This window comes from Sceloporus undulatus, chromosome 7 (genome assembly GCF_019175285.1).
Source record: "Sceloporus undulatus isolate JIND9_A2432 ecotype Alabama chromosome 7, SceUnd_v1.1, whole genome shotgun sequence".
Lineage (NCBI taxonomy): Eukaryota > Metazoa > Chordata > Lepidosauria > Squamata > Phrynosomatidae > Sceloporus > Sceloporus undulatus.
The window spans coordinates 31,799,409-31,820,352 of NC_056528.1; the positions used below are offsets into that span (position 1 = coordinate 31,799,409).

Genomic DNA, 20,944 nt, shown 5'->3' on the forward strand with positions numbered 1-20,944 from the left:
CAGAGGAGATCAATTAAATCAAAGGGAACTTGAGTCAGATTTTAAATTACATTCCCATTTATTACAGTTGAACTGCGTATTATGCAAGGGGTCTGTTCCAGGACCCTGCGTGTAATATGAAATTTATGTATATTCTGGAATGCTATTTCTTTTACTTAAAATGAATTGCAAAGTATTCTATCTAGGCATTTTCTAATTCCTCCAGCGAGACTCTATGGTATGATTCTGGCAGAATTAACTATAGAGTTGTGCTGGAGGACCTACAAATGCATAGAGAAGAGTGCTCTCTAGGCATTTTCTAATTCCTCCAATATGACTCTGTGGTCAACTTCTGATGGAAGTTGATCGGTACAGCATGCAAACGCAACAAAGCGAGACCCATAGCTCCTCACGTGTAAATGATAGGTACATGGGTCATAAGGAAGCCAAAATTGTCAGGAAGGTTTGAATGGAGTGGGTTGGCATCTGCAAACATCTGGAAGCCATTGGAGAAGGTTGTCCACCATCTTCTTGAAGCCTCAAATGCAAGCAGCCTTTGCATTGTCCCATTGACATTTCCCCTCAAAATGGTTGCATCTACCACTTGGGAATTTCCAACCTGGGGTCACTCCAGTTGCTCCAATTTCATTTTAAGAGCTTGCAGAGAGAGTAAAGTCCTTTGGTTTCCTTTCTCTTTATTCTGTGCTTGCTTGGCTTCCAGAAAAAGCCCCTGCAAAAATACATTTTTTTGCTAGTGTCAGGGACTGTCATTCCTTTGGCCTTCTGCTGAGCCAAGGCTTTTTTCTTTTTCTGTTTCAGTATGGAAGGGAAACGGAGCAGCTGAACAAGCTCAGCAGAAACGACGGGAGGCAGAACCTCTTCTCTTTCGATCCGGAAGTGCAGGTACCTTTGAGCTCCAAAACATGGACCTATAATGACATATGACTTAAAAGTGGTGTGCTTTGCCACATTGTCACTGAACGAAAGACTTCTAGAGCAGCTTCCAAATATCAGAAATGAGCCACTACCTGGCACCATAGTTGAAAGGGCATAGCGCAAAAGGGGGGGAAAGGGTTGCGGAGGGAGACAGAAAGAATTATAGAATCATAGAATCGTAGAGTTGGAAGAGACCCCAAAAGCCATCCAGCCCAGCCCCATTCTGCCATGCAGGGAATCTCAATCAAAGCATCCCCATTGACAGAAGGCCGTCCAGCCTCTGCTTAAAGACCTCCATAGAAGAAGACTCCACCACTATACATTACTTAAAAAGAAAAATGCTGCTTTTCTCCCTTTGTTTTGTCTTGGGGAAAAAATGCTAGTCATTTGTGGGGAGGGGAATCAATATATGGCCCAAAATGAATACACACACACACACACACACACACACACACACACATAACCATCCCCTGGTGAAAGACAAGTTTAATCTGCCCTGGAAGTACTGACCCCCTTCTACTCTCTCATCCATCCAGCCTTTAGTATGAGAACAAATAGTTATCTCTGCTGAAATTTTGTAAGTTCGTTGGCATTGTTTTCCTTTGCTTTGTCACTGACATCCTTCTTTGTATGTGCCTAAGTTTTACCCTTGACTTATCCACGGGTCATATCAAAATCCATAATTTTGGCCCCAAAATCTGCCCTTAACAACTTATATATGAGGTTGACTTATAGTTGAGTATATAGGGTAAGTTCCTCAACAAACTACAAATCCCAGGACTCCATCGGGAGGTAACCATAACTGTTAAAGTTGGATCAAACTGCTATAACTGCATAGTGTTGAAAATTATAGTTAAAAACATCGTGTTAAAAAACCCTAACATTTCTGTTAGTTCTTGGAGTTAAAACACTTTCCCTCTTAGCCAACGACGCAAAATAGATTCATGTTGTGAGTTTATACACAGTTTGTAATTCCCCTCGGAGGTTGTTTGTTTTTGTGCCAAGAGGAGGAGAACCAGAGCAGTTCCTGTATTTATTTCCCAACACTTCCTCTTCTGAAAATATTGAGGGTTTTTTAAAAATTATTATTACATGCTTTAAATTTTTCTCTCTTTCCATTGGGAGAACGCAAAGCGGTTGATAGAGCATCCTGACGGGTTCAGATTACGAAGACAGTATCAAACCACATTGCAAAGGTTTCTTTCGTCATACCTCAACATTGAAGGGAGATGAGTGTTTGAGAAACATTTATAGCATTTTTCTTTCTATAAACAGTCATTCTTTTTCTTTCTTAGAGGCTTGATTTCTCCGGAATAGAGCCAGACGTGAAACCGTTTGAGGAAAAATGCAGCCAGCGTTTCCTGGTGAACTGTCACACCTTGACTTTCAACCTTGTTGCGCAACTGAATGACCAAACTAAGGACCTGCCGACAAACGTACGTTCCAGGTTGCCATCTTTGGGACACCTTGGGCATTTTATGTTCTTGGAAAATCTGCAAAACCAGCCACATCTAAGGATGTAAAATATATGCACAAAGTCCAGAATCCTGTTGGGGTGTTGCATGCTTGTAAGAGGACTTGCGTCTGCAGGAAATAGATTTGTGAAGATGCACAAGGTCCATCTCCAGTCAAGGACTGCTGTTATGTAACTACAATTGGCCCTTCACATTTGCAGCTTTGACTTTTGCAGATCTGATTATTTGCAGGTTTGATCCATGTGTCCTCTCTAGGAATCTCTTAAGTCCTCCAGGGCAATTCTGCTGGATGTTGACCATAGAGTTGTGCTGGAGAACCAAGACGTTCTTAGGGATAACACTTCTCTAGGCATTCGTAGGTCCTCCACCGTGATTCTATGATCAACTTCTGGTTTGTGTTCCAGTTACACTGGAAGATTCCTAGAAATGTGTTCTCTTGGGTAAAAAGAATAGTGTTTTTTTCTAAATTTGCATTTTTTCCACATTCACAAGGGTCTTTCACCCCTAACTTCAGCTAATGAGAAGGGATCACTGTACGTAGCAGAGGAGGGAAGCAATCGGGACGAAAGGACCAATCCATTACAGACCTCGATGTGCATGGGACCCATGGTGCATATTGGGCACTCTTGACATGCGCCAAGGAGTCTTGCCAGGAAGCCTTTTTCCTGCTTGGCCAGCAGACCTTTCAAACCCAGAGTCTGGAGTCTTGCACTCCCCACACTCCTCTAGTGACGTCCCTTCTTCTTGGTCATCCCTGGCTAGTGAAAGGGTGCAGCAGTGCAACCCTTTGGGGGCAATGGTCCCCAAATTGTGCCCTTTAAGAGATTTTGGACTTCAGCTCCCAGAAGTCTGCTGACCATGTTGGCCAGTAGTCTGGGATTCTGGGAGCTGAAGTCCAAAATCCCTTAAAGAGCAGAGTTTGGGGCTGGTGGTCTATGAGCTCCAGAACGTCCTCCTGATCTGGTTCAGCAGAAGGTCTGAGTATGTCCACTACTTCAGTCACTGGTCAGAGTCCATAACCATGTTCCGGAAGCAGGGCATGACAGTGCCTTCCAGATGTGTTTCAGTAACTTTATGCTGGATGAGGGGTTTGGGGATTTGCAGTCGTAACCTATCTGCTGGGCATAAGATTGGGGAAAGGCAATGTAAGAAGAGGTGGTCATTCATCAGTTAACTAACAACGCATTATTATACCAAAAAAGGTCAATTTAAAAATGCCTTCCTTGCGTCATTCAGGTGGAGCCGTTTTTTCTCAGCCTTGCCCTATTCGATCTGAAAAGCTGTTGCAAGATTTCGGCAGATTTCCACGTCGACTTGAACCCCTCGCCCGTCCGAGAGATGCTGCCCGATTTCTCGGCTCAGGAACCCGGAGGCAATTCCCTGAACAACCACTTCCTTGACCGGATCACGGAGTCCCATTTGCGCTACGTAAAGCAAGTAAGCGGATTAAAGAGAAATCTTGGAACCATTTTAAGAAAGGTCTGGAACTGTTTTATTGATGTGACATTGCCTTCAAGTCCTTTCCAACTTTTGGCATCTCTATCACAGGGTTTACTTGGCACATTTCTTTGGAGGGGGTTTGCCATTGCCATCCTCTGAGTCTGGGAGAGTGGGATTCACCAAAGATGGATTTTCATCTCACAGAAGGGATTCAAACCCTACTCTCCAGACTCTTAATCCAACATTCAAACCACTACACAGCACTGACTCTCATATATTGTTTATTACCTTTTTGCAACCCCACTGGTGCTATACATCTGTTTTGGGTTTTGTCAATTAGAGTTTATATGCATAAATATGATATCATATAAAAGAACTCTAGCAATAGTGGATTATAACCATAAGTTTTTGGGGTGGGAAGTCAATAGTGCTGGTATTCTTTGTGCTAGTTTTGTTGTTTAGTCGGGTTTGTAGTTCTTTTATGTATTTTGTTTTTAGATTAGGTTTAACAAGTTTATGTGGTTATGCTTATACTTATATATATATATAAAGGGTAAACAAGTAAAAGGGCAATAGGCTGTGAAACAAATCCCATTTCAGGGTGGTTCCTCTGAATCCAAGCCTTGGACTACTTGCCATCCACCTGAGTCTTTTTACCAAAATACTCTCATTTCAATCCCAAAAGTAGCTCACAGAAGAGATTTCATCTCAGAGCTTGGAATGTTATATTTTAAGAGGAGTTTGTTACTTTCCTCATTGCCCTGATCATCTGTGAGATCATTTCATGGTTCCTGCAGCCCAGAAAGGTCATTTCCTGAATTTGCACATTGCTAAGAAGTTAGCTTTATTGTTACCCTTTTGCCATTGGAAAAATGAAGGGAATGGTCTCTGTCTCCCCCAAGTGGCCAGTTCAAATATTGCAGGTTGAGATTTTGGGGAAATAAGCAAAAGACATTGTAATTTAGGTCCTTCCCAGATACAATATGAGAGATCCACCTGTGTGACCAATAGTTCTTCTTTCCTGTTCTTCAGACCGAGTCAGGAATTAGTAATAGGCTATTTCCATTGAAGGAAGCGAATGGCAGCCATGGGTGTTACAGACTTCTTAAAGAAGCTTATATTCCAACTCATTACAAAAAGTAACTACGTACCAAAGTAGTTCATTGGGGAAATCAAGTTACTTCCTCGCTCTCTCATGCCCGCCTTAATCAGATTCGTGCAGGCTCCCTTGTGCCTGAGTCCCCTTCGATGTGCTTTGTAGGTTCTGACGCTCTGCTCCTCTTTTACGCGAAGGGGGTCTTCTCCGTTACAAACCCTCACCCAGAAATATTCCTCATCGCCCGGGTGGAGAAGGTCCTTCAGGGGAGCATCACACATTGCGTGGAGCCTTACATCAAGAACTCTGACCCCGTGAAGGTAGGCCACATTACGGCGTGTTGCAACTAGATCGCTAGGGATAGGGAAAGAATTTGGATGGTTTCAAAATCCCATGCCAACATTACTCATTTTGCATGTTCCGAGATTAATTGCAGGACAAAACACCTTGAGAATGTGTGTGTTTGCGAAAATTTTGGTACATTTTGTATGCATCAAAGAATGCATACCTTTGAAGAATGGGAACAACTCAAAAATGCATCCAAAAATGTTTTCCATGATATCTGGATGCTAGATAGTGATAGTGTCTCCAAAGAGGTACATGGAAGGACCACCAGGTGCTGTCAGTTCACCTGGAAGAAATTATGTGCTCACCATAGGTGAGCATCATATTGAACCTAGTTTAGATGTACCCTTGTTTTGACTTCCAGTTTTTGTGCAATGTTTTCCATGGTTTCAGATGTTATTCTGGATCAGTGGAGAGCCTTCTGATCTCCTCTGGTCCTTGCTAGCTAGATCCTTTGATCCCTTCTGGTCCTTGCTTGCTAAATCTTCTGGTCTCTTCTGGTCCTTGCTATCAAGATTTTCTGCTCTCTTCTGGTCCTTGCTAGCTAGATCCTCCGGTCTCTTCTGGTCCTTGCTAGCTAGATCTTCTGCTCTCTTGGGAAATCTGGACTGGGTCAATCCATGGGCATCTTGTTTTCTGCCTTACAGACAGCACAGAAGGTCCACAAGCTTGCCAAAGTGGTGTGCAGCCGCCTCGGACAGTACAGGATGCCATTTGCTTGGGCCGCCCGGTGAGTGCTTTTCGGATGCTGTTGGCCCACTTCGCTTTCTTTGCTGTGCATGCAATCTAGCCAGACAACGCGGCTATAAAAGCAGGGCCAAGGCATCCATCACACGGGGAGACATTGCCACAAAGCAATGGGATTTAAGGGGATCCCATTGGGAAGCAGAGAAGAAAGGGCACAGTTGACCCCATACTTCAGACCATGTCACTCAAAGGTTCTCTTTTGGGGAGGAGGAACTTGTGGGGTTGCATGCAATTTTTCTGGTTCTGTGATTTGCAAAATTACCTGCTATTGAATAATATTGAATAATTCTCAGTAGCTTAGAAGCATGCGGAAAAAAATCATTATTATTCATGAGGATTGCTAAAGATGTGCAGACTCAGGTCCAAAACACATTGCAAAATTATTCCAGTTTGGTATTTAGGTATTTAGCCCTCTCTGTCAGAGAGCTTTGGTGCCCAAACAAACTGCAATTCCCAGGACCTCATAGCATTGAACCATGACAGTTAAAGTGGTGTCAAACCGGATTATTTCTGCAGTGTGGATAGGGGGGTCTATTTTTCCTTTATCAGCATCAATACTATTCACTGGCTTCCATGTCAGTAGGACAGTGAGTCCACTCTGGGGTTTAGTTTAAACTTTAAGGATGCTATTTAAGATCTTGGATCCTTTCTCCCCTACAATAATAATCTCCTTTCTTTCTCTCTAGACCGGTCTTCAAAGACTGTCAAGGCACATTGGATCTAGATGGGAAATTCTCTCCTCTTTATAAGCAGGACAGTAGCAGACTCTCAACAGAGGATCTTCTCAAGCTCTTGGCAGAGTATAAGAAGTAAGTCCTCTGGGAAGGCAAAGGTGGAAAATGTCATGATCCTTGAGCCTGAAAAAAATGTTTTCCCCATTATTTGCAGCCAACTCAGCTGAATTCTTTAACGCAAGTGCACTAAAAATTAGGATTTTGAAGATATTCGTGGCCGAAGCAATATCTTCCCATCTTTCGACACTTTGCAAGTGGAGAGCGGCCCAAAGCAGTGGATCTCAGCTTCTGCACAATATGATTTTCCCCCTGTTATATTTTGTTTTAAATATAACCCACCTTGGGTCTCATGCCAGAGGAAAGGAGGGATACAATTAAGTAGATAAATAAAATTTGTCATTTTGCTTCTTATTTATATAGACCAGAAAAGACCAAGCTGCAAGTGATACCTGGCCAGTTAAATATTACATTGCAGTGCGTTCCCTTGGATTTCTCAAGTAAGAGATTGGGACTTTAAAAGTTACAAGCTAAACCATGGTTTCTGTGTTACATTTTCAAACTTGTTGCATTGTATGATGATTGCATGCTTCCCTGCCCTTTGCTTTTCCTCCAGATTGTGTCACATCCTCTTATATTCCCATTAAACCCTTCGAGAAGCAGGACCAAGGGGCTGACATTGCCGTCGAGGTGGAAGAGTTTGTCCCAGACATTGCAAAGTACTCTCACCCCTTCGCCATCTACAAGAACCAGCTCTACATCTACCCTTTGCACTTAAAGTACGACAGCCAGAAAACCTTTGCCAAGGTGAGTTTGCAAAGACTCCATTGCTAGAGGAGTGTGTGTTTATCTAAGGAGGTCCACTGCGAAACCAGTAGCAAAATGTCATTGTACTAAGGATGCTGGAAAGTCTTGTTTCCGCTCCTGGAAAACTAAAGGCTAGAGTCTTCCCTCCATATTTACCGGTTCTTTATCCACGGACATAACCATCCCCAGCTTAAATACGAGGTTTTGCCATTTTATATATGGGACACCATTTTGCTACACCATTGTATTTAATGGTACTTGAACATCCATGGATTTTGGTATTCATGCAGGTCCTGGAACCAAACTCTGGAATATATATATATATATATATATATATATATATATATATGAGAAGGGTCCACTATATTTGCAAAGATATAAAAATTAGTTTTATGGCTCTGCTGTTAAAATGCATTAAGACTATGACATCTTCACTTGTGCAACAATTAGCTCTGTCCAATGGCTTTTAATACCCTGGCTGTTTTTATCGATGCTAATTTAATATTTTATATTTCATCCTATGCATGGTTTTGGCTCAAGTCACTCTTGTCTTAAGATGGCTTTTCATGGCAAGTTTCTTCAGAGGGGATTACAGGAATTCAAACCCTGGTCTCCAGAGTCATAGTCCAACATTCAAACCACTGTGCTAAGCTGGCTCTCAATGGTAACAAAGAGGGTATTAAACTAGACTCCATGGTCTGTTACAGACTGCCAAAATAAAGCTGCTCCGGGTCTCTTTGGAAGTATGCTATTTAAATGATGCATGCAGCCTAAGAATCCGGAATCTTCACCAAAGCCGCACTCCAGACGTTAAGACTGGATCTTGGCTTTGGCGCGACCTCTGGACTCTTAGGACCCATGCATCATTTAAATAGCATACCAAAGAGACCCGAAGCAGCGTTATTTTGGCAGTCTGTAACAGGCCCAAGTTAACTCTGATTTATAGTAACCATGCCTAAGGGTCCTCTTGGCAAGATTTATTATTATTGTTATTATTATTCGGAGATGTTTTGCTATGGCCTTTCTCTAGAGCTGAGAGTGTGTGGCCTGGTTCAGGGTCCAAACTTTCTCCCCAACTTCTTTTTGCCATTCCAGGCGAGGAACATCGCCATCCGCGTTGAATTCAAAGACTCTGACGAAGGGGACGCCAAAGCTTTAAAGGTAGATTCCCAAACTGCATCCATGGATTGAGGTCTTGGGCAAAGGCTTAGAAGAAGACTTCCTTTGGAAGAAAGTACCTGGTTAATGCGACATGGGTGCATCTGATTTTTCCATCGCATGCTCATACACACCTTGGGGAGTTGTGTGAGTGGCAGCCTGTCGCAACCATTGCACAACACTGTCCTTTTCCTTGGTCCCAATGGGTCTGTTATCTCATGTTATCTCTTGCAGTGCTTCTATGGAAAGCCTGGGGGTCCGCTTTTGACCTGGAGCGCCTTTGCTTGCGTGTCACATCACAATCAGAACCCAGAGTTTTATGACGAGGTAAGGACAACTAAGACGCTCTAATTCATTGTATCTGAAAGTTTAGATTTAAATGTGGCTTCATTGGATGCGATAATCCAGCACCTAAAACTAGCAACATGTGGGCATTTGCTTTCAGGGTCAGTCTATAAAATAACTGTTGGAGCTGCCATTCTGCAATTTGTTCCATTTACAAATCCTATTGAAGTAATAATAAACATATTAATCCTATCCGTGAATAATCAAAGGTGCAAAAGTCAAAGCCACAGATGTGGAGGGATGACAGTAGATACAGATATAAGAGATGGAAGTCATTCATGGGAATAGGGTGGTGCCATAGTTCTTCTTTAAAACTTTTGGGACCCAATTTGTTCAATCCCAGTCTCCATGTATGCATGACTTTAACTTGTGTAAATGCTTTTAAGCAGTTTTGTTTTTACTTGTTTAAGGTACTGATGGGGGGGGGGATCTGCACTGCAGAATTATAGCAGTTTGATTCCACTTTAACTGCCATGGCAACAGCCTATGGGATCCTGGGATTGGTAGTTTCCAGCCACAATTGCTTTTCTGCCTCACTGGACTACAAAAACCCAGGATTTTGTCAAGATAGTTAAAATGGAATTAAACTGCTATAATGAAGGTAACAGGCAAAGGATAGCTGGGATATAAGAGCAAGAAGCCAAGTCAATGTGGGGTAAGACCAAGGGAATTTGGTTTGGATCGGATATTGGACAGAAAGTGAGTTTATGAACTTAAGGAATGGTGCCAGTCAGCAGAGATCATGACTCCAAAGCAGCGTTGGTTTTCCCCAGCACCATCTATATAAATAGATAGATATATATAGATATTAAAAATGCATTGCTTAATGTGCATTTCAGCAAACGCAAATGCCGCACCCATCTCTCATGCTGTCATTGTAGATTAAAATTGAGCTTCCAATCCACCTCCATCAAAAGCATCATTTGCTTTTCACCTTCTATCATGTCAGCTGTGAAATTAACACAAAGGGGACGGCGAAAAAGCAGGACACCGTCGAGACAACAGGTACGCTCACCTCTTGAATCCGGACCCTGATCTGTACAGGTCCTGAAATGGGTTGGGCACCTTTGTTATCTCCTTTAAAGTTCCCACTAAAAGTTGGAAGAGATTTGCGGCCCAGAGATGTAAAACCCACCAGCTGCTCCTGCCAAGACATAATAAGATCTTAAGTGCTTGGGCAAAGTCCCTTGAGTTTCCCTGAAATCACTATTGCCTTATGATCCTACCCAGAACCCCAAAATCTTGCTCATTCTCCTCTGTGCGTTGTTGTCTCCTCAGTGGGATTTTCTTGGCTTCCTTTGCTGAAGGACGGTCGGATCCTTACCTCTGAACAACACCTCCCTGTTTCTGCCAATTTGCCCGCTGGCTACCTGAACGTCGGGGAGAACGAGGCACGAAAGGCAAGGAGACTAATATACGAATTTGGAGGCACAAGTGGACTCCATGTCAATGCTCTGCATTTTCCATGCACTCATTATATTGAGCTGTTCAGGAACTATGGTGATGTGCAGCTCATCCACTGTCATGCATTTCTTTTTGAGCATGATTTTGGACCTCATTATATTTGCAGTTTGTGGATGTGAAAGCACACAGATGCACACATATTTTGCAAATGATGTGAAAGTCCACTCTCTGCACACTGGCTCAAGTGAAGACTTGGGGAGGTCATTAATTTTATCATTATTCTGGCTGCGCAAGTTCAGCCGCCTTCTCGACTTCAGAGTTTTGGGGTGTTGGGATTTTGTGGTTCTTTGCAAATATTTGCAGACCTGCAAAGAAGTTTGTTGTGTGATGGTCCTTTCAGTTTGGTGTGACACAGTGCCTGGATGTAGTTTGTTGGATTCTGGGTTGTTGTCCATCTCTGCAAATAAACAATAGTTTGCTAACCAGTGGCAAGCTCCAGTTGCAACCCATGGTTTGGTGTTAGCTTACAAACTCTGGCTTGTTTAAATTATGCTTGTTGTGACGTTTTGAGCCACAACCATGACTCGTCCCTGGGTTATTTCCCCAGTTGCACCTCCAGTGGATCAGGAGAGAAAGGGTCCAGAAATGCAGTAAGGGAATGGTGGCTTATTTGGTCATCTGTGAGACAATTCATGACTGAATGGGCTTCAAGAGGTCCATGAACAGGTTTATAGTATACACTTTTCAGAACTGAAATGTCTATTATAGATGAAAGTCACACACTGCTGTTTTTAAGCTGCTGGTTGAAGGTTCGGTCAGCTTTGTATCCATGACCTACTTCTTGGAAACCTTTTATCGCTCTGTCTTCTGTGCGTGCAGATTTCTGCTTTCAAGTGTGTTGCATAAAACTCTTTTAATCCTAGAATGGGCCAAGTTTGCTTTGTGATGTTGGGCCATTTTCGTTGAATGAGGGCATTTAAAAACACGTGTTTTTTTGGTCTCCTTTTGCAGCAACCAAATGTTGACATCAAGTGGGTCGATGGGGCGAAATCTCTCTTTAAGGTCAAGCTCCATCTGGAGTCCACAATTTACACTCAGGTAAGTAGGACTCAGCCTTGACTTCCAAAAATATTTGAACAAAATGTTAGTCATTGGTCATAGCATCATAGAATTGGAAGAGACACCAAGGGCCATCCAGTCTAACCCTTTGCCATGTATACACAGTCAAAGCCCTCCTGACAAATGGCCATCCAGACTCTGTTTTAAAAAACCCAAAGAGGAGACTCCACCACCCTCCAAGACATCATGTTCCACTCCTGAACCGCTCTTACCATCAAGAAGTTCTTCCCAATGTTGAGGTGGCATCTTTTTTCCTGCAGCTTGAAACTCTGTTCTTTTCAGGATCTCCACCTCCATAAGTTCTTCCAGTATTGCCAGATGATCCAGGCAGGTGCCAAAGAAGTCCCAGGGGAACTTGTGAAGCATTTAAAGGTGAGCAACACTGGTTTTTTGGTCACCTGTTTTTATAGTCCACCCAAGCGTACTTTGACTAATGGCAGCGCCTGTGTCATTGGGCAACTGCTTGGCATCCAATGGCTCACTGGTGGAAGGGGAAAGTGGTAGTCTCTCAACATGTCTTGGGTTCTGGGGGGAGAAGGTTGAACACCCCTTTTCCTGTCATCTGTACCTTACCAACCTCAAAATGGATTTTGTTGTACCTATGTGTTTCAGTGTTTGCATGCCATGGAGATCCAAGTAATGATCCAATTTTTGCCAGTGATTCTCACGCAGCTATTTAGAGTCCTCACCCACCAGACGCAAGAGGAGGAAATTGCTGTCAACTGTACCATGTAAGTTTTTTGGCCACATCTGAGTCACCTATCAAAGGGCTCATCAATTATCTTAATTAATAATAAGATTGTTAATGAATTAGTAACTGTGAGAGAATGCAGCTTTTCAGATAATGAACCCAGACTAAAATGTCTTTTTCCAATGGGGTCTTCACAACACCCAGCATTCCCACCCCTGGTCTATCTCCCCAGACATCGGGTCAACAATGTCCATTACAAGTTGGCCTAATATGACCTAGAATGGAGGTGTTCATGGCACTGCTGCCCATTCTGGCTAGGGGATTCTGGGAATCACAGTCCCCAAAAAAAGGAACTTTTCCAACCCCCTGGTCCTTGGGGTACAATCAGTCCCACTTGTCTTGTTGCACAGGGTTATCCTCCATATTGTATCCAGATGTCACGAGGAAGGCCTTGACCATGACTTGCGGTCTTTCATCAAGGTGAGCAGGGTTGGGTGGATGGGTCTCACATCTCAAAACCTTCTTCTCTGTGACTTGGAGGACCCCCCACCCACCCAACCAAGGGTGATAGAAAATGTGCCCCCCATCCTTCTTTGTCTTGCAGTATTGCTTCCGACCGGAGAAGCCCACCGTGCCCCAGAACAAGACAACTCATGAAATCTTGGCTCTTGCAATGACAACCATTCTCAAGCAATCTGCAGATTTCTTGGCCATCAATAAGATGCTGAAGGTCAGGCAGGACAAAGAGGGGATTATTTTTAGTCTTTGACTAATTTTCTTGGATCACCAACATTCAACTGTTAACAGTACAAAGAAGGCAACACATTATAGAACTCCACCTCGGCTGCTGCCACACTGCAGAATTAATGCAGTTTAACACCACTTTAACTTCCATGGTTCCATCCTGTGGGTTCCATAGTTCGTTGCGGCACCAAAATTCTCCGATAGAGAAGCTCACAAAACTACACATCCCAGAATTCCATAGCATTGAGCCACGGCAGTTAAAGCAGTGCCAAACTGCACTTATTGTGCCACAGAGATACAGCCCTAGCCAAACAAGTCCCATAGTAATTTGTGCTGATATCCATTAATAAAACAGAGTTCCTCCCAAAGTTCTTTGTGTTTTGGGGATGGGGTTGGTTATGAAAAGTTCATCCTTACTGCAAAATTAATAATACCAGATGCGGCTCTGTTACATGACCATGGCTAAACCTCTGCATCTCAGTTTGCCTCCTGTAAAATGGGAATAGCCATGATTTCAAGGATGGTTGATGGCTTTAGAGTAGTGGAGAATCCACTTCTTAGTTTTACAGGCATTGAGTTGTCCAGGGGATCTCTAGGTATCCAATTGGGGTCTACCATAACACCAATTCTGGATTCACCCCTCCATGACAAATCCACCAAACATGTCTGCAGGATATGTCCTTCTTGTTGTAGCGTATGACTTTGTTTCTACTGATCTCTTCCAGTATTCGTGGTTTTTCTTTGAAGCCCTGGCTAAGTCAATGGCCATGTACCTCCTGGAGGAGAACAAGATTAAGGTAAGGTCACAAGCAGATTTTTCCGGGTAAAATTCTGGTACAATTCTGGTTATTGCAGGCTCAGAAAGTAGCATTTGTCATAGCATCGTTCATAAAATTCAGATTGTCAGGTGAAGTTGCAATGAGACTTTCTCACCCTTGTTATGGGGAAACAAAGACAAGGCCCACCTTAAATTTCAGAGATGGGAGCTCAGATTCACCTACAGAAATTTAAGGTGGGCCTTGTCTTTGGAGTTTATCACATGAAGGAGATTGGGAGTTTATCCCGCAAATATCCTGGAAAAATCACGTGATTACACAAAACAATTGCACATGACGTCACACAAAACCCACCATTAAAGTGGTCACAAAGAAGCATCAATGTCTATCTTTTTTACTTTTGGGATTTCAGCGACAATACATTACAGATATCACTTTGTTTGCGCAATTGCGTGTGATAACCCTTCGCGAAATTACTCACCATTTTCGCTTTATTTGTGGGATGCTTTAAATGCTCTCTAATCTCTCTTAATGCAGAAATTAGCCCCAGTGTGATAAACCCCTTTGTTTCCCCATAACAAGGGCGAGAAAGGTTCATTGCTAGTTCATCTTAATTTTTGGAACAATGACGTGACCGTCAGTAGTAGCACACTTTCAGAGGGATGCGCCATTGCAAAAGTCCTGGCATTGTCCCAGTGATGCTTTGTGATTTCTGGCTCCAGTTCACACTTTCTTCTTTCAGCTCCCCAGGGTTCAACGATTTCCTGACTCCTACAACCACGCGTTACACTCTCTCCTCCTTTCCATCATCCCTCATGTCAACATTCGCTACAGCGAAATCCCAGAGGAGTCCAGAAACGTCAATTTCAGCTTGGCCAGTTTCCTGAAGGTGAGTAGCTTTGCTTTTGCTGCTGGTCCCAAAAACCAATTTTATGTTATCTTTAAAATCAGCTTGGGGTGCATTTATACTGTAGAAATAATGCAGCCTGACACCACTTTAAGAGCTGTAGCTCCATTCTGTGGAATCCTGGGGTTTGTAGGGCTTTGTCTTCCTCTGCCAAAGACTTTTTGTGCCTCACAAAACTACAAATCCCATTATTATTATTATTATTATTATTATTATTATTATTATTATTATTATTATTAGTGTCACACATAGAGAGCCAGCATGGCTTAGTGGTTTGAGTGTTGGACTATGACTCTGGAGACCATTCTCTGCTCAGCCATGAAACCCATTGGATAACCTTGGGCAAGTCACATCCTATCAGCCTCCTTACAGCTTATGGCAGGAGGAGAATTTGCATCTTCCAAGCAGCATGTTCAATTTCTTTCCAATGCTTCTTACAGCGATGTCTGACCTTCATGGACCGAGGGTATATCTTCAACTTGATCAATGACTACATTTCTGGATTCAGCCCCAAAGACCCCAAGGTAATCCTTAGATCATTGGAAGCTGTGATGGGGGTACAAAGTCTGTTTTGGGGTTATTTTCTGTCCAATTGGCTTTGGCCCTTTGAATAAGAGACCTCCAAGTCACCCGGTCATGAACAAGACCCTACTCAGGTCTTGCAAACTTTTTGATTCCTATAATGCAGTCTTCCTCTTTTCTTGCTACCTTCTGCCTCCAAAGCTTTATTGTCTTTTTCATTGAACCATTTTGTCTCATGATATAGCTAAAGTTGTACAGTTTAGTCATTTTGGCTTCTATGGAGAGCCATATGAGTTGATTTCTGTTGTTTTCTTTACTATCTATCTTTCATATCATTGCACAGAAATCAAAAATAGAGCATGCAATGAACGTCTCTGACTTTGGTATTTAATATTTGTTTATACTTGAGGGATCTGTTAACTCTGTGTAAATGTTGCTTGTGGTTTTTTCCTCCCTCTCTTTCACATCCAGCTGTTGGTGGAATACAAGTTTGAGTTTCTGCAAACAGTTTGTAACCATGAGCACTACATCCCATTGAATTTGCCAATGACCTTTGCCAAACCGAAACTTCAGAGGGTCCAAGGTATGTTCCCTGTCTGCCAGCTTACAATTTATGATGATTTATTCATAATATCTTGTTTTAAGGCTTCAGAGGCCATTAACAGACCTGCTCACAGATAACCAGAATATTGATGCTAAAGAAGTCTTTCAAAGACATATGACCAGTGTTACAATTTTCTCTTTCTGTTCTTAATCCTCTTGTTTAGTCCCATATAAACTGGACCTTTGCAGCGATTGTTGAATGATGCATCAGCACTTATGTAAATCTTATTGACTCAGTGGGTCTACTCCTTTTGGGGCTAACAATAGGATTCAAGTCTCTATGTCCTGATTCACTTCTGATCCAGCCTCCAGAAAGTAGTTACACTGTTTATCCAGATGCCATAGCTGTGGGAAAAAGTGTTGCACAAGGAAGTACTGAACAGCTCCTTGTACAAAATCCCAGAAAATATTTATATTTGCACAATCCTTGGTTATCCAACTGCCATTGCACAGCCAGGAAAAAAAGTGTTGCACAAGGAGTTACTTCATACATGTTCGCACAATGTGCGAGAAGATATTGACATTGGCACAACCCATAGGTATCCAACTGTTGTTGGACAACCGTGCAAAAAAGCGTTACACAAAAAGGTATCCTTGCACAACATCTGAGAAGACACACTGACACAACTGCCATTGCACAGCCAGGAAAAAGTGTTGCAGAAGAAATTATTGGTTACAACACCTTTGTGCAACATCTGAGAAGATGCAACAGTGCAATCCTCAGTTATCCAATTAACCGTTAAACAGCTGTGGAAAAAAGCGTGGCACAAAGAGATATCAAACACCTCCTTGCCCTACATCCGAGAAGATACTTACACTAACACAACCCTTGGTTATCCAACTGCCCTTGGTTATCTAACTATTTCATAGCCAGGAAAAAAAGGTGTTGCACAAGGAATTACTTTATACATTCTTGCACAATGTCAGAGAACATACTTATACTGGCACAACCGTTATCCAAATGTCATTGCACAACAGGAAAAAAGTGTTGCAGAAGCACATGTCAGATGCTTGCTTGCACAAATTCTGAGAAAGCATTTACAGTTGTGTAATTGTTTATTATGGACAGCGAAATGACCAAGAAGGTGCTAACCTATGAGTGTATGTATTTTTGCATGTTAACTTAAACTGGTGGAACACAAACACATATATTGACACACACAGAGAGAAAGAGATGATTTATTCCTTTTTTGTTTCCCTTTTGCACACTAATTAGATTTCTTTTCCCTGGCTCTGGATCTGTTCACTTCAGTCGGTAGGTCAAGCGGGGGAATTAGTTGGACCGCTTTTTGCCAAATCAACCTCAACCTCAAATTGGCTCATTTCTGCACCCGGTAGATTTTCACTGAATGCCATGCATCCATGCTTCCTCAACAGATCAATTTGTTAGCAACATCCAACACCCTCTTCCCTATTAAAAACTTAGGAGATTTACTTTGTGGATCGACTAACATACATTATCAGCCGCCGCTTTCTGCTTTTGCTGACATGAAGAGGGAACGCTGAGCTTGAACATCTGGTGCAAAGACAGCTGCAAGTCTCTGCTTTCCATAAATTGCTCCCTAAAGCTAGTTGGCGGAGAGCGCTTAGATGAATCATGGTTGAGTTAGTCTTACAAAAGAGATTAACTGTGAGTGGACCAACGCTGTTGTTTTAAACAGTGGCTGTAAATATTCAGATTGGACAGAGATAACCCATGCTTCAGTGATAGAAGTTGCAAGGAAAATTCATTGGACTTGGGGTTCAGTGGTCCAATTTGGGTATTGTTTTAGCGTCAGAGTTTGCAAAATTTAGCCCTGGAGCCTCACAGAGATGCTCTTTGCAGATTGTTTTTGAAGGCCTTTCATCGTCCAGCCTCATGGTTGTGTCTTTTTACTAGCAAGAAGGAAATAAAAACCCAAGAATCACCTCTTCCAGGCAGTGGCTGTTGTTGCTGTTGATAAATTTTGTATTGATTTAAACCCCAGCCTTTTCCAATTCTGGGACTCAAGGGGGCTTATCAAATATTTATACAGGTTGAGTCTCCCTTATCTGGAAATCCAAAAGACTTAAAAACCCAAGAAAGCTTTCTTCATGGGTGGCTGAGATAGTGACACCTTTGTTTTCTCATGTACCCAAACTTTGTTTCATGCACAGAAAACATTTTTAAAAATTGTATAAAATTATCTTCAGGCTTTGGGAGTAACATAAAAGAACCAGGGAAGCTCTGTCAAACACAGCATGATCCCCAAATCCCCTTTATGCATTGCATTTATCAGTGGATATATTTTATATGTATTTTTTGTTGCAGACACGAATCTGGAGTACAGCTTGTCGGATGAATATTGTCGCCACCATTTCTTGGTGGGCTTGCTCCTGAGAGAGACCTTGGTTGCCCTTCAGGACAACTACGACGTCCGGTTCCTGGCCATCAGCATCTTGAAGAGTCTTCTAATAAAACACGCTTTTGACAACAGATACCAGCATAAGGTATAGCAATTTCAGGCAATGTTTTATTCCTTATAGTCATCCTGGTTGCCCTCTGTCTCTGCCTCTGAGGCTGCATCCGCACTGCAGAAATAATGCAGTTCGGCACTGCTTTAACTGCCATGGGTCAATGCTAGGGAATTCTGATATTTAGATTGGTGAGATATTTTAGCCTTTTCTGTCAGAGAGCTCTGGTCTTCTGGAAAAGGAAGATGCCTGGTCACTCTGTATAAATGCAAATCCATGCTACTCAGGCATGCTCAAAATGGAGGACATTTTGAATTCCTCCTGTGCAGAAGGTTGAAATGGAAGACGTGTCCTGAAAAAGAAGGACATATGGTCACCTTGTATAAATGGAAATTCATGCTACTTAGTCATGCTCCAAATGGAGGACTTTTTAAGTTGAAATGGAGGATGTGTCCTGGAAAAAGAAGGATGCCCAGTTAAGTATAAATGTAAATTCATGCTTCTTAGGCATGCTCCTAATGGAAGACATTTTGCAATTCCTCCTGGACAGAAGGTTGAAATGGTGAATGTGTCCTGGGAAAGGAGGATGTCTGGTCACCCTGTATAAATATAAACCCATGCTTCTTAGTCATGCTCCAAATGGAATTTTGCAATTCCTCCTGGATAGAAGTTTGAAATAGTGCATCCTGGAAAAGGAGGATGGCTGGTCAACCAGTTCATGCCTCTTCCTAGCCACCAGTTCCTTTCTGGCTTCATTCCCATGATTTTGGGAATAGAGCTTTTAATGTCTGCCCAGTATGTGCCAAGGTGGCCACCCTTTAGTCATGCCACTTGTTGACCTTCTTTGCAAACAGCCTGGACAGGGAAAGGAAAATAGCGAGGCCTCCAAGAACATTACTGTGATTCATGATAAATAGGAAAATGCCTTTATCTGATGCAAAGTCAGCAGCCAGCTTGGCCCTTAGCAATGAAAACAAATGGGAAGCATCCATTTAAGGGAGGAAGGAATTAAAAGGAGCTAAAATGCAGTCTTTTATTTTGATTTATGTTTTGATTTTATTTATTTATATACCTCCTTTCTCCCAGTATAGGGACTCAAGTAAAAGCATTTCTGTATGCACCCAGAAAACTGGTTCGCATCTTTAAAAAAAACTGGTAACAATTAATTAAATAATTAATAATTAATTAATCTTAATTAAGATTAAGAGATTTAGAGGAAGTGTTTTCCTTAGGAGGTAGACTGAAGTCTACAAAAGCTCATGTTGCCAACCTCTTTATTTCAGTTAGTCTCAAAGGTGCTATACATAGTGTTTTCTTTAGGATTTTTGCTTGGAAGAAAGATTGCATTTTTTCTCTCTTCATAAATCCATGGAGGGGAATCATATAGCCTTCCAGATGTTGCTGGACTGCCTATACTAACTAATGGCAAGGGATTCTGGGAGTTGCAATCCAACAACAACAACATCTGGAAGGCTTCATGCCATCCATTCTCAACCTGCTTCCCAAATGGAAACTGCACCGAAGAGCTATGAAATCACATGTCTGGTTTGGCTCTCAACCGTTCCCTTTTTAAAACCTTGGCTCCTGTCTCTTCCATTATTATTTTCATTTCTTTCACTCTTTCTCTTACAGAACCAGCAAGCCAAAATTGCTCAGCTGTATTTGCCTCTGGTCGGACTCCTTTTAGAGAACATCCAGCGCTTGGCCGGCCGGGACACTTTGTACTCTTGCAGCGCGATGTCCACTTCTGTGAGTCATCTTGGAGACGTCGTTTTCATCTTTCCCAGATAGGAAACTTAGGCTGCAGAAATAATCTGGTTTGACACCAGTACTCAATGCTAGGGAATTCTCATAACTGTAGTTTGATGCGGCACCTGAGCTTCCTGACTGTAAGAGATGTTCAACAGTGGAAGGCGCTGCTGCCTCTGAGGGTCGTGGAATCTCCAGCTTTGGAGATTTTAAAAGAAAGGCTGGATGGCCATCTGTCCCAGAGAGAACTTATATATTGTCTTCCTGAATGGCAGAATGGGGTTGGAATGGATGACCCTTGGAGTTTTTTCTAGGACTCTATGTCTTCCTGCATGGCAGAAGGGGGTTGGATTGGATGATCCCTTGGGGTCTCTTCCAACTCTAGGGTTCTATGTTTTACTGCATTGTAGAATGGGATTGGATTGGATGACCCTTTGAGATCTCTTCCAACCCTAGGATTCTAGGGTCCAGTGAGTATAAATGAGAGTTACCCACAGGTATGACACCCACAGGTCTCTTCTTCCTCTTCCAAACTCTTTTCCTTCTTCTCTTTCCCCTTTTCCAGGCATCCCGAGAAGAATTCATGTGCAATTTCACATCACCTTCGAACAGGTCCAGCCTCCTTGCTGATAAAGACTCACGTAAGCAACCTGATGTTGGTTCAGATCATTTTGATTCTGGTCCGTCTGGGAGTAGAGATGTCATTTTTGCCCACTTGAGTAAGTTGCTTGGTTTGGGAGGAAGGATTAATCTGGGTCCAATATGAGCCATAGGCTCCATCTGCACAGCAGAAATAATGCAGTTTGGCACCGCTTTAATTAATGTTTCAGGTCTATTTTTTAAAATTATTGTAAAATGCTTTGAATACCCTTTTTGGGGAAAGGCGGAATATAAATCCCATAAATCATCATCATCATCCAATACCAAGCATTATACC

At 42.4% G+C, this 20,944-nt stretch overlaps 1 protein-coding gene across 2 annotated transcripts in view; it reads left to right on the forward strand.

The window, feature by feature from the left end:
• Window positions 1–20,944, forward strand: part of DOCK11 (dedicator of cytokinesis 11) — a 74,449-nt gene that overhangs the window by 27,488 nt on the left and 26,017 nt on the right. The window contains exons 10-34 of one of the 2 annotated variants that reach the window (XM_042480214.1): window positions 799–882; window positions 2,211–2,351; window positions 3,627–3,827; window positions 5,124–5,246; window positions 5,919–6,001; window positions 6,705–6,827; window positions 7,173–7,249; window positions 7,366–7,556; window positions 8,652–8,717; window positions 8,949–9,041; window positions 9,941–10,064; window positions 10,338–10,459; window positions 11,475–11,561; window positions 11,865–11,954; window positions 12,195–12,313; window positions 12,684–12,753; window positions 12,878–13,003; window positions 13,743–13,814; window positions 14,536–14,682; window positions 15,141–15,224; window positions 15,694–15,805; window positions 17,042–17,080; window positions 18,116–18,294; window positions 19,891–20,007; window positions 20,573–20,648. In XM_042480214.1, coding sequence (XP_042336148.1) covers window positions 799–882; window positions 2,211–2,351; window positions 3,627–3,827; window positions 5,124–5,246; window positions 5,919–6,001; window positions 6,705–6,827; window positions 7,173–7,249; window positions 7,366–7,556; window positions 8,652–8,717; window positions 8,949–9,041; window positions 9,941–10,064; window positions 10,338–10,459; window positions 11,475–11,561; window positions 11,865–11,954; window positions 12,195–12,313; window positions 12,684–12,753; window positions 12,878–13,003; window positions 13,743–13,814; window positions 14,536–14,682; window positions 15,141–15,224; window positions 15,694–15,805; window positions 17,042–17,080; window positions 18,116–18,294; window positions 19,891–20,007; window positions 20,573–20,648 — 2,746 coding nt within the window. The remainder of the gene's footprint in view (window positions 1–798; window positions 883–2,210; window positions 2,352–3,626; window positions 3,828–5,123; window positions 5,247–5,918; window positions 6,002–6,704; window positions 6,828–7,172; window positions 7,250–7,365; window positions 7,557–8,651; window positions 8,718–8,948; window positions 9,042–9,940; window positions 10,065–10,337; window positions 10,460–11,474; window positions 11,562–11,864; window positions 11,955–12,194; window positions 12,314–12,683; window positions 12,754–12,877; window positions 13,004–13,742; window positions 13,815–14,535; window positions 14,683–15,140; window positions 15,225–15,693; window positions 15,806–17,041; window positions 17,081–18,115; window positions 18,295–19,890; window positions 20,008–20,572; window positions 20,649–20,944) is intronic. The other variant, XM_042480215.1, reaches the window with a different exon arrangement.